Consider the following 15,173-nt stretch of genomic DNA (forward strand, 5'->3'; position numbering starts at 1 on the left):
CAGAATAGAAAGGCTTGTAAATTGTTGCTATCATGGACAGTACTTTATTCGGTCAGTTGAATACCGTATTTCTCTCATCTGAGATCTAGCTGAACAGGCTTTGCCTTCATTAGAACATGAATTACTACTTCTGATGTATGCCTGCTGTGGCTAAAATGTTCATATGGAGGGGAATGATATAGCACATGGGTGCCTTCGTAAACAAACTGCAGTAATACATGCCACTTGATTTTGCTAAGCTCCCTTAATATGCAGATTACAATTTAAATTAACAGAGCAAACCATTTAAAATTCAATGAAGATATGACACAAAGGAGAAAAAAGGTTACTTTTGTCTATATCTTTTTCCTTTCAGTATATATATATTTGCAAGACTAAAGAGCTTGACCATTTATTTAAAAACTAGGAGTGTATGCTTCAAAATTAATGGAATACAGTACTTCAAATGAAATCTGCAAGAGCTTCTCATAAACGCAAATGATGTACTCTGACAAACATATTATTCTCCATGTAAAGGTTAAGTACATAAAGAAATGTATCACAATATATCGATCCAGCGATCCTTAAATCCTAGGAAACATAACCCTTGGTCTAATATATTTTCTTAATAATTAATCTATACACAATTACAAACATATTAATGCAAAAAGTAAAAGTACCTACAACATGAGAGTACCTGCTATTTTCTCATGAATGACCACAGACCATTTGTGCAGTATATTACATTGATACAGGGTGCTAGTGCAGAACATTCCCACGCCCCCTCCAAGTAGTTTAAGTAGATGCTGGCCTGACATAAAAAAAAGGGGGGGGGGTTATGACCCCTATTTTACCCAGTACCCCCTTCCCCATCACAGATAGTATTTGTGTAATGATTTATATAGTGTTTTTTTGCAGAGCTGCCAACCTTGTGCGACCAAAAAAAGGAATCATGATGGCATAAAGAAGGAATTTCAAGCAAAAAAAGGAATTCATAAAAACGAAACTTACAACCATGCGCGACACACTTCCAATGCAGAAATGTTCTTTCATAATGCTGTTTTTTCCTCACAAGCAGGAATTTTTTTTGGTGGTTATTTTGGTATTATTGGCATTTCATTCTTTTTGAGAATATTTTTTCTTTTTGAAAGTATATTTTAAATTTTTGCTTTCTATTGAATTTGTGATCAAATCACCATTTTAGGGCAGTTGTTTGACGTACGGTTTGTAAAAAAAAAAAACATTAAAAGAAAAAATATTTAAAAAACGTATTTTATGAAGAAAAAACGTAATACCGTAAATTGGAGGAAAAAATGGAGTAATTCCGCCAAAAACGGAATGGTTGGCAGCTCTGTTTATATGCATTGACCCTATTTGAAGGGGGGGGGGGAATTAAGACCTTGCTTGGTTGCCCAGTCAAACACCCCCCCCCCCCCCCCCCCCCCGATTCTATCATTGTAATGTTTTCCTTAATGTTTTTACAAATCAGATCATATCTATTTCTTGGTGCCAATTCAGTCCTGAACGCATTTATATGTATGATTTTAACTATTCTCCCTACCCAATCATAACATGAGTGCAAAGGTATTTCATACAGGGTTAAATCAGGCCATAGATTATGTATCACCTATCAAATAGTGTCAAATTTGTTTTTAGTCTTGGCACATACAATATCCTTAAGGTTTTCTATCTGAAATGGTAGCAAGATCAAGAATGATTACACCCTTTCTTCGTGTGAAAAGACCAAGTTGCCTAAGTACAGTTCTGGGTAAGGGTTTCGGGTGTTTTTTTTAAATTCAGACATAATTGTCAATTATATTTTCATCTACACACTGAATGAATCTAACATTTAACTCATTTACAACGGATTGTTATGCACACATGATGAAATGATACACTTTGGGCTCACAATTTACCTCACACATGATGAAAAAGCCAGCCAATCAGATATATGGAAAAAGGGGTATAATGGGGAGATAAAAGCAGATGTGTCAACAAATATTTACATAACACTTCCAGCAAACTTGTGACAGATCACAGGTACAAATATATGTGAACATCAACAAAATCATTCAATTCAGTAGTAGCAACATTCAAGATTTTGTGTTTTCTGTAAAGGTGACGTGTAAAGCTGGCCAGTTTTCTTTATGAAACTGGTCATGTTCTATAGCAATGAGAAAAACATGCACTGTATTCAGTAATGATGTAGATAAAGGACTGCATGTTTCAAGATCACTATGTTGTCAAAGACATGTATTTCTTATAAAACAAATATAAAACTATATGTATCCGTAAGCTCCATTATTTTCTTTAGTCAATGTAATACATGTCTACTCACCTTCGTTTCGGTGACCTGTGCCGTGCTCTATCTCTAGAATCGGACCTAGAACGCCTCCGTCTGGTTCTGCTATCGTCCCTGCTTCGACTCCTGCTTCTGCTGCGAGAGCTGGACCCACTCCGTGACCTTGAACATCCTGATCTCGATCCCCTGCTGCTTCTGCTACTGGATCTGCCACTTCTGCTTCTACTTCTACTGTACCTCCTCCGGTGCTCACCATTTCGTTTTGGAATACGTTTGTCGCTGGAAGGAGTGTGGCTTTTGTTGGGTTGCGTCTGAGTGATGCTAGCCAGAGAACTTGATTTGATGGTTGGGGTTTGGGCTTTGCTCGGCTCAGCTTGGACATTGCTGGGTGGGGTATGAGGGATGCTGGGTCGGGTTTGGGGGTTGGGGCTGCCGTCTGGGGTTTTGGGGCTGTCGTGCATGACTTGGATGCTGGTGGGTGGGCTTCTAGGGCTGGGAGATGGGGCCCTCTTGTGTTCTGCATGGACAGGACTCGGCATCTTATTACTCGGCTTCTCGTGGCTTTTCCTGCTCTTCCACATCATCTTGACTTGTTGATTTGGAAATGCCGTTTGCCCTTTCTCCTCTTCAGTCTTCCCATCCTCCTTCACAGGCTGCTCCTCCTTCTTTGCCTCCTGGTTTGTCACATTACCATTCTCCTTCACATCATCTCTCTTGTCTCCTTCCGTCTCCTCTTCTGAATCACTACTTCCAGAGCCACTGCTGGAACTAGAGGAGCTGGGAGACTGGATCTCTACCGAAGCACTACTTGGTTGATCTTGCTCTTTGGTAACCTCTGGCTCCACATCTTTATTGATTTTCTCTTTCCCATCTTCTTTGACAGTGGAGACAAACTGCTTTATCCTTTCATTCTGAAATGTCAGAGTATCCAGTCTGTCCTTAAGTGACCCTTCATCCTCTCCGTCCTTTTTACCATTGGTCTTCTCCTGCTTATTGCTGGCATCCAAAGCCTCTCCTTTTTTCTTTTTGCGGAAACGTGGCATATTTTTGTCATCTTCACTTTCTATCATAATAGGACTGGCTTCATCATCTTCAGAGGGTGGATTCCACTTGAAGGCCTCCTTGACAGGAAGCGGCCTAGAGGAATTTGACGACTTCTTTTCTTCTCTTCGCTCTGGAGACATCTTTTCCTCATCTACTGAATCGTAAGTAGAAGATGAACTATGAGATGACTCTGAGGACCTAGCATCTTTCTTTCCATGAAGAGGACTTAGGGAGTGCTTCCTAGATAGTATTGGGTTGGTGGATGATTCTTTAGCCTTCGAGGATGGATGACCACCACTCTGCCTTCGCTCAACAGCACCCGCAGAAGACCTGTCATCTTTCACAGACCTGCATAGTGAAATTAAAAACACTCCATTAATCTTCATTCACCTTCACACCCTCTCAGTTGCATGGCAATAATTCACTCACACATTTTCCAATTTGGACATTAAAAAAAGACTCACTTCTGAAAGCTGTAAAGTACGGTAACAGGAAGCAGACCTTAATTATTTGATAACATTTCAAAAGGTATTCCCTAAATATAAGAATGATTAAAGAACACCACCAGAACACAAAAAGAAGGTCAAAGAAACAAATACTTGGAAATCGAAGCAACATCCAGTTAACATTATGTAGAATTTCAACGTAGATCAATGACAAAATCGTCTAAACTTAAATTATATCAAGTATGACATGATCTTCTTACCTTGCATTTCTAGATGATGCTGCGGTTGGTGGTGGTGAAGGAGATTTCTTGTGGAGCAGGGCAGGAGGCGAAGCCTTCTTCACAAGCTTACTACCCCTTCCTGACTGCTCTATTTGTTTGCGTGCTTGGCTACAAGGAAAGAAAACGAAAGATTCCTACAATTAGTTTCATTACCTAACAATAAGATGATTTTTTTTTAAAAGACATCACAGATAAAAATACAGACATGCAAAGCAGAAAGTTTTTATAAAAGGCATAAAATGATGAGTCAAACCAAAAATGTTTTCTAATATCGAGGAGATTTCATGTTCTTGATGTGGAATTAATAAAAAGTCTAAAATACTTTTTTAATACGTTTTATTTTAAGGCTACAAATGGCTCTCCATAACTTGTAAATCCAACTTAGAGTTAAGTTCGAATTGGGATCCTTGTGAAACACACCCCCCCCCCCCCCCAAGGTTTAAATTTGGAAGCAATTGGCAAGTCTACGATGCTGGAACTCATTATCATCCTGGTTATTACACACCACAATCATGATTCAACGACAAGTCTTCCTTCCTACCTCATGATATCTAGGCTGGTATACGATGGACGTGTGTTGAGTGGTTTCTGACCAGGCTTCCAATGCGTTGGTGGTGGGCTATCGTTTTCCGATGAAGTGTCATCCACAGGTTTACTGCATAGGCAAAACATCAACAGAAAACGATACTTCGAGGGTTCAGTGGCACAAAGACGTAACTCCATATTTTGCCCAAATGAGTATTTGATATCAAGATGTTCAGAAAAATGTGGGCTTTTCAGGAGACTGAATTTTCTCAAAATGGCCAAAATGGAGTTACGTCTTTGTGTCACTGACCCCTCGACTTGATTCTACTGAAACATCTTGTATGAAAAGTTTCCATGCTTTCAGGAAATTTATATCTTGAAGTATTCCTTGTTTGGATCTTTAAGACTGAGATCGGTTGCACAAAAAGAGGTTGCTCTTTAGAAAGCACAGTAAAAGAAGATGATATAATAGTAGATCAAATTTATTTAAACAAATCAAATTCAGAAACAATATTGTAATTTATTCTGTATCTCATTTCATAGCTTATAAGTCCATAATTCTAATATGACTCTCTACATCTGACTTAAATACAGTTAAATGTACGCTTGCTTACAATTGTCTTGAAAAATTCATATATTTGAGAGTATTTTGTTTTCATCTTGCAACGTTCTATTTTATCATTCAAACTGATATTTGCAAAACTGTGTCAATATATACAGCCTGAAGCATACATGGTAGAGTGTACATAATTCATCACATTAAAAGCAACTTGATGTCTTCTCAAATTTAATTCGAGATAATGAAAATGAAAGATTACAATATTCACCTCAGCTTCTTGAAATCTTCCAGGGCGACAGCACTGGTGATGAGTGGGCTCTCCGACTTGTCTGAATGGGCGTGAGATGTCTTAGAGAACCTTGATGCCAAGAAAGAATGGGACGACTCCTTGTTGCTTTCTCTATGATCCCTCCTGCCCCTGCTCCTATCTCTACTTCTACTCCTACTTCTGCTTCTCCCTCTACTTCTGCTCCTACTCCTGCCCCTACTCTGGCTCCTCCCCCTACTCCTACTCCTGTCCCGAGAGTCCGACGTGCGAGAGCGTGACCGCGAGCGAGAACGACTGTCGGGAGAACGTGAATACAAGCGTCGTTCAGGGCGATCCTCCTCTTCCTCTTCCGTGTCGGAATAAAGTTCACCTGTGGTGCGATGTCGGGATGAGGACTTCTTGTGATATCTTCCACTTTTCTTACTGTCGCGCCTCTTATGGGACCTAAGTGATTTCATTTATGTAGACAATAGAACAATTATGATCATTACAATCAAACATAACACACATTTACAAAAATAGTTTTATGCTCAATATATCAAGTATGCATTTATTTCACTTGCATCTAGTGGTTTGCGGAAATCCTTATACTTCTGCATTGGCTTTCTCTATATACTTTTCCCAGTCACAAAACGTCACTCAAAAGAAAGGCCAGTATGAAGTAGAAATATATAAAATATTGGCTTGCATAGGAGTGCAATTGGTCAAGGTCTTCCATTAAAGTGAAGGCTAACATGCCTATCAACATGCTAGCTCATTTACCATTACACATCTAAAGCATTGAGTAACAAAATAAAAAGTAACTACTACAAGATACAAATGGATTACTTCAAAGTAACCGAATTTCCTTGAGAAAATATCATATTCCATAAATATTGCGAAATGACGAGACACTCACTTGTGCTTTTTGGACTTGTGTTTTTTCTTCCGAGACTCCATAGAATCTTGTGATACTACTTCCCCTTCTTCCATCTCAGAATCAGTGTCTTGTTCTCTGTCAAATCTTCCGTATTTATCTCTTCTTTTATGATCATCATCATCATCATCCTCTCTGGGCCTCTCCCGTCTCTTCCTGCAAAAACATAACAATTACCTCAATAATATTTGTTTTCTCATAATAATTGAATGGTTGACATGTTTTTCCATGTTTATATTTCAAATATGTTTTAGTTATCATTAAAACAAAAATATACTCTTCAACCATTAATACCAAAATAATTCTTTTTTAAATCAACTTAATTTTGAGTTAAGTTAATATCAATACAATGTTTGTGATTAAAAAAAAATTATACATTAATATTATACAAGTACAATGATAATTTATTTCTTGTCCTGTTTTTAAATTAAAAATGTGCTCAGGAATCAAAGGAAAACAGGGGTTTTCTTTCCTAGCTTTTAAAAGAACTTACTTGGCTTTGGCATCTTTCAAAGCTCCACCCATCTCCCAACGGGCGGCTGAGGAATCCCCCTGCCCCTTCTCTTGTTGTTTGTTACGATTCTCTGCTCGCCAGTGGGGAGGGTTACCCATTCTATATCGCTGCACAAAGAGACGGATAAAGGATAGTGAGAACATGCACTCGATATATTCTTTCATGAAATACATCATCTCATTACCACATTGTTTTATCATTAAATGATTTACAATACAATCTACATGATAATCAAACTACTACATTTATACTCACTCTTCATAAAGATGTCCTGCAAAATTTGATTACATAATCAAACAAGGTAAAGAGAAAACATAAGGTCACCCTCTGTTACGTTTTAAAAATAAATAGAGAAAAATTTGTTGGATGGCCTTGGTCATCAATAATCATTGAAGAACGTCATAATGAATATGTGTAAAAGCAAATCATATCAAACAAGTATTCAAATAATAGAAAAAATAGAAAAATAAATGTTTTAAAAAATCTTATTAAAATAACACCCATATACATAACATGTTAATCAATTTTGTCATTTACTAGTCAAACAGCCATAAACGTGCAAGTAAGACTTTTTATACGCCATGTCAACCACCTTATCCGATATTTGTAGCCCGCTTTATCACACAAAAGAGAATTAAACTAAAAATATTCAAGGTTTTACAACAATGTGATAAGGAATCCAAAAAGTATGACATACCACTTGACCTCTCCCTTTAATCTTACGTCCGAAGGCATCCACAGACCTTTGGTGCTGAAGCTGTTGAGTGGCCTCTCTGGATTCAAAGAAAGACATGAAAAATCACAACATCACCAGCCATGCTACTCACGCTTGATCCGTGGTCCTTTTGTAGATGGACCATAGGGCCTACCACAAGACCACCTCACATGAATAAACTACGACACTCATTAAATAAAATGTGCCATGAAAATCTGTCCCGATTTTTAAGTTGTTACATGCCATATTCAGAAAATGAAAGCATTTGAAGAGCCATGCTTTTCAGAGGACATTTTTTATCTGATGTTCTTTCACACTTGCATAATAACAATGATAATGGTCAAAAATTATTTTCACAGATATTCTTCCCAGAACTCAACCTTCTCTTTAAATGCATGTGAGAATGGAGAAGTAAATAACTTACTCTTTTTCTTTGTCTGGCATACCCCGCATGAGAAACCTATTGGTAGGTATCTCCGGGATCTCCTCGGGGTTGATGGTCACATGAGACAGCTCACTCTTGATCTCCTTTGTCTCCCAAACAACAGCTTGACCTTCCCTGTGACACAAATGGGAAAATTTACAGGTAAATGTTTTTAGCAACAATTAATAAATTGTTATTAAAGATATTGACTGGTAGTGGTAAAATTGCAGTTCAAGGGTTTTGGTGCAAAATATTGTGAAGTTTAGTAAATTTGTACATACAAAATTAATTGTCACGATTTGTTTCTTGAGAATGTGGCATATGATATCAAAGCTAACATCTAAAAGTATTAAACTGGGGGCTAATTCAACCAGTCCACCTTTCATTCTTGAATTACAAAAAAAACAAAAAAAAACATCAAATATATAAGGGGTATGAATAATTTAGTTAATTGTACTTGTACAAGGAAAGAAGGCAAAATAATGAGCCAATAGCACAAAAGTATTAATAATTTTTAACATAAATTCCTTCCCCCTCCCACAAAAAAATTAAATAAAATAAAATAAAAATAAATTAATAACACATATACACACAGTAATTAAAGCTTTGCTTTTGTTTTGAGCACATTATGAATCATTAAGTCCATTGATCTCTGAACATACTTGGTCATCTTCTTTGCCTTCTTTTTCCTTCTCTTCTCTTTCTTCCTCCGTTTGGCTTCTCTCAGCTTCCTTCGATACTTCTTCCTCTTCCTGCGTTCCTCCTCGCTGTCCGTCTCCGATGAGTCGGTGGTGGTGGTAGAACTGTCTCCATCTGAGGATTCGTCTGATGAAGCCACGTCGGATCCTGAACTGGCCGCTTCCCTCTTCTTCTTGGATTCTGCCACTACCATCAAAGACAAGTTTCAATTAACCCACCTTAAAGGCATCGTTTAACAATGATTAATCTGAGATTCCTTTTTTCTACATGTTATCAGTGTCTGTGAAATGGTGTAATATTGAAGCCCTAAAAAATTGCACTTCAAAATGATGATGAAGTGCCTCAAAAGAGTAAAAATCTTTGAGTGACCGTTTTTACCATACTCATTTTCCCAATAGACTGTAGTGTTTTAAAAACCGTTAGGAAAACAGAAAATTTGATTTCTATTTCCAATCATAAATATCTTGATAATCAGACAGGTAATCGGCTTGTAAGAGTTATGGTGTTCCTGACTGACCTAAAGGTTTATAATTATGATTGCAGCATGAGCTAAATCCAGGATTTTGTTTCAGAATCTGAGACAATGTTACCGAGTCACTTTAGATTCTTCCTCAAAATAATCGGTGTTCTTTACATTGTAAATGCACATTACAAGATAAAAATACTGCTCTGATGTTATAAATAGCCCTCTAATATCTATATCTCATTGTAATCCTGAGGCAAGAAGAAAAGTATATTGCTCCCTACTGGTGAATTTGATAATCATTTGATAATGCATTAAAGAGCTACATATCAAGCTAGGTTTGGTGAGACAAGGTGTGAAAATATTGGTTCTTCAACATACTTATATTTTCGTGACAATAAAACTTCATAGTCACACAACTTTGGTCATCTCCTTACATTTCAAGGCACAGAGACATTAGCCTATTAATGTTGATTGATTTTGTTATGCCCAGTGGCAGAATGACGTACTACAGTCTTCTCACCTTTTGGTTTGACTTTAAGCACCAGTTCTCCACAGTTGGTGATCCTGATGTCAGACAGTGGTCTATTCTTTGTATCGGTCCTCTGATTCTCAATCTGAGTCGCTATATCCTGACCTTGCAACACTGCGCCAAACACAACATGGACACTAGAAGCAAAATAAAGAAAATACAGTATAAAGTCAATTTGAAGCAAACTACATATGTTTAGCATTATTAAAAATAGGCATAATAAAAGAATTGATCCTTTCACTAAGCTCCTTGAAGAACAATTAGAAAATGACATTCCTACATATCATGAAAAGTATATGAAATGACTAATATTTTCCCTCCGACTGATTTAAAACATTTATTTCATCTAAACATGGTAGTCAAGGTAAGGGTTTGGTTTTGTATTTGGGATCTTAAAGCCCCTCTGCACTAGTTTGGCCAGGAGGGATTAGACCTCCCTGCATGGTCACTGACAGGTGGCTATCTCATCAAATCAGCTCTCAATTAACATAAGAAAAAGGGGACCATGTGGGATCAACGGGTTCCACTTAGGCATTGTTGGCTATATAGAGGGCGCAAGTAGCTACAAGTAGTGCAGTCTGGCTTTACAATTATTTCTTAGCAATCACAATTTTGAGTCACATAACATCTGAAGAAGAGTGAGAGAACTATTTCCTTAACTTACCCATCCAAATGAGGAGCTTGCTTGGTTGTTCTGTAGTGAGAATGGTTGATGTGTGATAAATGAAAATCAAACAAGGAGAAAAAGAAGAAAAAGAAGAAGAGGAAGAAGAAGAGGGAAAAGTTACATTAATCTGTTATTAGTATCATAATTGGGAACTATTCTTCAGCAAAAATTGAAAAAGCAATGATTAAAATGCAGATTGGAAAAAAGAAAGGAGATGTAAAAAAAAAAAAAAAAAAAACCTTCTACAAAATGAAGTGTGTGACTATGAGAAAGAAAATAAGGAAAACATTATAAAACATTGTGACTGTCACAAAATGGAGAGGTGATAGCTAGCAGTATGAGAGTGAGGGAAAGGGGGAGGGGGGAGCTAGAGAGCTAGAGTGTGTGTTGGGGTGGGGCAGACAAACAAAGAGGGACATCAGACATAAATGATGTATATTCAATAAACACTGTGACCTAAAGTAGACTCGTAATTACTGAAATTTAAATGGAATTCATGGATAGTAGTACAGCAGTTTCTCTCTTCGCTCATGGACCCCTCTTGACAACTGAAATACATCATGGCATATTCTCTTTTCAACTCAATCAGGTACGGCTCAAGTTGATCGGATAACCTGTTGATTCAATTCATGATTCCAACCCATTACCTTGATAACTAATAGCATTACAAGATATATAACCTTCATGATTTGCCTCATAATTGAAAACATTCTCTCCAGATTAGAGGTGAAGCGATACCGTTTAAGCATCAAGGATAACAATTACTTCCAGGTCGTCCAGTTGCTTACAATCCTTTTACGTCACTCTGTTCACCTGTTTCATCAACTTTGGATATACATGTAAACCATGTATAGTCTAGATGTTGACTAGATTCCGCTCATTCAAATTGACTATTACGCCTATGATTAATTCAAACATCTTACCTAGTTTATATAGCCTACATGTACAAATGGCATAATTTTAACCTCATGATGAATGATACTGAAATACTTACTTGGACTGCTTTCAATACATCAAAATATGTCATACAACATTACATTAGAATGATGAATATCTTAATTTCTTCCAGCATGTGAAATATAACAGCAAATAAATGGCCAACAAAATGATACAAAGACTCATCACTACAACCCATAAATTACCTTTACGATGCTTGGATTTTTCTCTGAAAAAGGGCAATATTGAACACAAAAAACCAGTAATATTAATATCGTAATTACTTGTATGGATATTACATGTGCATGATGTGGCTATTCTCGCATGCATGTATACATGTACAATCATCATGATTTACATTGCCATTAGAAGAAAAAATGTTTGTAGTTGTGCCGCTGTGACATATCAATTACAGAAACAACAGGCAAAAGGATAACTCCCCCCCCCCCCCCCCCCCCATCCCCTTCCCCCCAAAAAATCCTTTATAACTGGATAGAGGCAATAAATCATGTCACTTGTACATTTATACAAATAAAAAAAGACTAAACTACAACATTTTCAGAACTTTAAAAAAATGTTGATTTCACTTTCATGCTTTAGGATAACAGTAATTAAAAAATAATAATGGATATTTTTAAAGCGCACACATCAACAACTATGGTGACTTTTGACCTTTCTATCAATGTTCATTTCCTGTAATTGTTAACGTTCTCAATGTAGCTACCAAATTACCAAACCAGAGAGAGAACAATCATTTAACTCATCAGTAAGATGTGGCACTGATTTCTAATAAGCAAAACCCTGAACAATTTAAAAAGAAAATGTACTCACAAGAAGAACTGAGAACCATTCGTGTCCTTTCCTCGATTGGCCATGGAGAGCAAATAGGGGCGGTCATGTTTCAGTTCAAAATTCTCATCTATATGTGGTATGATAAGAAAGCAAGTCATCAGATTTTTGTGTGTTTAATTTGCTATTCCTAAAATTAGAAATATTTGTCATCTCACCTACATGCATATAAAAAAGGGGGAGAAAAAACAAAAAAAACAAGCAAGTCAATACAACTTCTTAAGGAAATGGAAAACAAATATATATTTTGTATTGATTTACTCATTTGACTAATTTATTAATACTCACAAATTTTCCATTAAATTAGAAGTTAATGATTCATAATGTTTGATATTCCTAATGAAAATGTCCAGCACTCTATTCTAATGGTCTTACCTCTCTCGCAGAAACTGGAACATGGCAATAAAAAAGAAAAAGAATAACAACTGGCAAATCATTACTTTATTTCAAAACCAATAATATGGGCAATTAAGCAAAATGTGACTTTTATTTCTCTTAGGTAACTCCTACAATAAATTGAATTACCTGTTTAAAATAAAAAATAAAAGTTAAAAATGAATAAAAATGTCAATATATGTTATGTCAAATAATTGTCTCATATTCTGTCTTTCAATGCAGGCTACATGTAAATACATTCAATGATATTTTATGTACATGTTATAACAATAATGAGAATTAATTCTATCATTTAACTAATTTCTTGAATGGCTACAAATACTAGTAAGTCCCATGTTTAAAAAAAAAAAAAAAAAAAATCACTTTTAAAACACTGTTGACACAACATTCTACTAAGAACATGAAACAAAAATGGTGGAAATGACAGAAATATAATGCCAGTTGATCATACCTGCAAATGTTCCCCCATAGATAGATTCTCCACCAGTGCCTGTCCCTGTAAGCAAACATTCACAAATCTATTTTATACAAATATACCGGTATACTTATATTATTATGCCTTTGTACAAGAACATGAACTTTATATCATGCTTTGAATATTACTACTAATTACACATATATTTTGAATTTACATTGTCATCGTCATAATGAAAAGTTAATGAAAGATACTAAACGTAGAAACAAAACAAAGTACAAGATATCTAAACTTGCCATTACACAAGCAGTATAATTATAGAAACCATTATTTGTCTTCATAGCTTCACTGAAGATACATGTACAAACTGAGGAATTTCATGCATCCTAATAGTGTAAATATGTGACTCACCTGATGCCTGTTTAAAACACTCTCAACCCGTTTGAATCCAATCATTGCTATAGGCTTAATACAGGAGCTACCCAGTTCCAGCAGGCAATAGGTTAATATATATTTCCATGAGACTATCTAGGGACAATCAGCACTTTTAATTTGCATTGTGATTGGCAAGCTGAGAATTGTATAGTACCAATTTAGAAACTACAACTACAATTTGAGCCTACACAACAGGCATCTGCTTGGTATAGATCAATATATTTATGTGCATCCAGCTTTCCATTTTTTACATCAGCTGTTGTAACTTAAATGAGCCTGTGTACACTCAACAGAAGTGTGCGTACTGTAAATATATGAAGTATACACAAAATATTATAACAGCTGTTTTTTGAGGTCTCAGCTAGCTCAAAATGGATTGATCTGAAGAAATATATCATACAAAAATATATATCTTGCACTACACTCATAAATGATATACATGTAGATGATCATGATATGCTTGCATGGAAAAGATGATGAGCCACAGAAACAAGTTAGCAGAGGAAGATAAATAGGGGAGACAGAAACAGATGTCCCCAATTTGTTATTTCTACTTTCTTGCCAAACTTCCTCCCGGGGACAATAAACCATTTCCATAACCCCTAACGGCAGGACAAACACATGGGACAGATCAGCCAGAAATGACCGAGTCCACATGTAATGCAATGCCAGCATGAGACGGCACATGCAGCAATGCACCAACACACTGTAACAATTGCATCTCACTTTCCGTCTTTATCCTTCCGTTTTTTCTCTTTCTGCAACCTGTTAGGAGCTCTCAGGGAAAGTGGACCACAATAAAAGAAAGTGAAGGGGTGGGGTGGGGGTTAGAAAATTCTGGCAGAATCCCAACTGCTTTTTAATTTCCCCATTAGTAGCACTGGATAAAAACTGACGATACAGCATTCCAAGAAAACCATCACAAAATGTAAAACAGATTTGGGGATATTTGAAGCATACATGAGTAGTTATACAGTAGTATACATATTTCAAAACACATTCACCGGAACTCAATTACAGCAAAAAGAAGGGGAAAAAAAATTGGCTTTATCCAATTTAAAATAATTATTCTGGAAAAGATATATTTATCCTTTTGTTTTGAATCTGTAAAAATACCATTTAATTCTTAAATACTAGAAAAAATAAGACACCCTTTGCACATTTTTGTTCTTTGTTTTGTTGCAAATCACAAAATTACTGCTGTAATAGAACAAATTATGAATAATATTAAATCAATGAATTTGAAATGAGTTTGAAGACAAACGAAATAATAGATAATTGTGGAAGGAGAAGTACTGAAAGAAAAAAGAGGCTGTAGAAAATCTGTACAACTCGACAAAGAAGTCTTTGATGATGATTTTAAGCCGGGTAATCTCCAACCCTGCCCAAGGCTACACCACGACCACCCAAACATTTTCGTAGTTCAAGTTTACAGACTGAACTGCCTCTAGAGCTGTACTAACCTGCACTGAAGTCACCTCCCTGTATCATGAAATCCTTGACGATACGATGGAAGGTACTACCCTGGTAGTGAAGCGGTTTGTTGGTGGTCTTCCCCATACCTCTCTCACCTGTGACGTGATGGAAAAAAGACAAACATGATGTTGATCACTTCTGTTCAAGCCAGTAAAGTACTACCAGTTATAAGTTTGAGGGGAGTAAAACCCTTTGTAAAAGGGGGAGCCCATTGTAAAGGCTTTGTGCAGCTTCAAAAGCCAAACTTCATTTTGATATCCAGGTATAGTATGTCTTGGATCCAACATTTTGATAACTATCATAAGAGGTGGACAGTTCTAAATCTGATCTAG

General features: G+C 36.4%; 1 protein-coding gene across 4 annotated transcripts in view; it reads right to left on the minus strand.

The window, feature by feature from the left end:
- Positions 1-15,173, minus strand: part of LOC105437221 (peptidyl-prolyl cis-trans isomerase G-like) — a 32,718-nt gene that overhangs the window by 3,887 nt on the left and 13,658 nt on the right. For 3 of the 4 annotated variants that reach the window (XM_031000410.1, XM_031000409.1, XM_031000407.1), the window contains exons 4-17: positions 14,829-14,936; positions 12,967-13,011; positions 12,102-12,189; positions 10,332-10,361; positions 9,659-9,804; positions 8,636-8,858; positions 7,974-8,108; positions 7,532-7,607; positions 6,814-6,941; positions 6,303-6,476; positions 5,405-5,848; positions 4,594-4,707; positions 4,032-4,160; positions 2,318-3,673 (exon numbers count right to left, since the gene is read on the minus strand). In XM_031000410.1, coding sequence (XP_030856270.1) covers positions 2,318-3,673; positions 4,032-4,160; positions 4,594-4,707; positions 5,405-5,848; positions 6,303-6,476; positions 6,814-6,941; positions 7,532-7,607; positions 7,974-8,108; positions 8,636-8,858; positions 9,659-9,804; positions 10,332-10,361; positions 12,102-12,189; positions 12,967-13,011; positions 14,829-14,936 — 3,196 coding nt within the window. The remainder of the gene's footprint in view (positions 1-2,317; positions 3,674-4,031; positions 4,161-4,593; positions 4,708-5,404; positions 5,849-6,302; positions 6,477-6,813; positions 6,942-7,531; positions 7,608-7,973; positions 8,109-8,635; positions 8,859-9,658; positions 9,805-10,331; positions 10,362-12,101; positions 12,190-12,966; positions 13,012-14,828; positions 14,937-15,173) is intronic. The other variant, XM_031000408.1, reaches the window with a different exon arrangement.

This window comes from Strongylocentrotus purpuratus, unplaced genomic scaffold (genome assembly GCF_000002235.5).
Source record: "Strongylocentrotus purpuratus isolate Spur 01 unplaced genomic scaffold, Spur_5.0 spur5_scaffold_6, whole genome shotgun sequence".
NCBI lineage: Eukaryota > Metazoa > Echinodermata > Echinoidea > Camarodonta > Strongylocentrotidae > Strongylocentrotus > Strongylocentrotus purpuratus.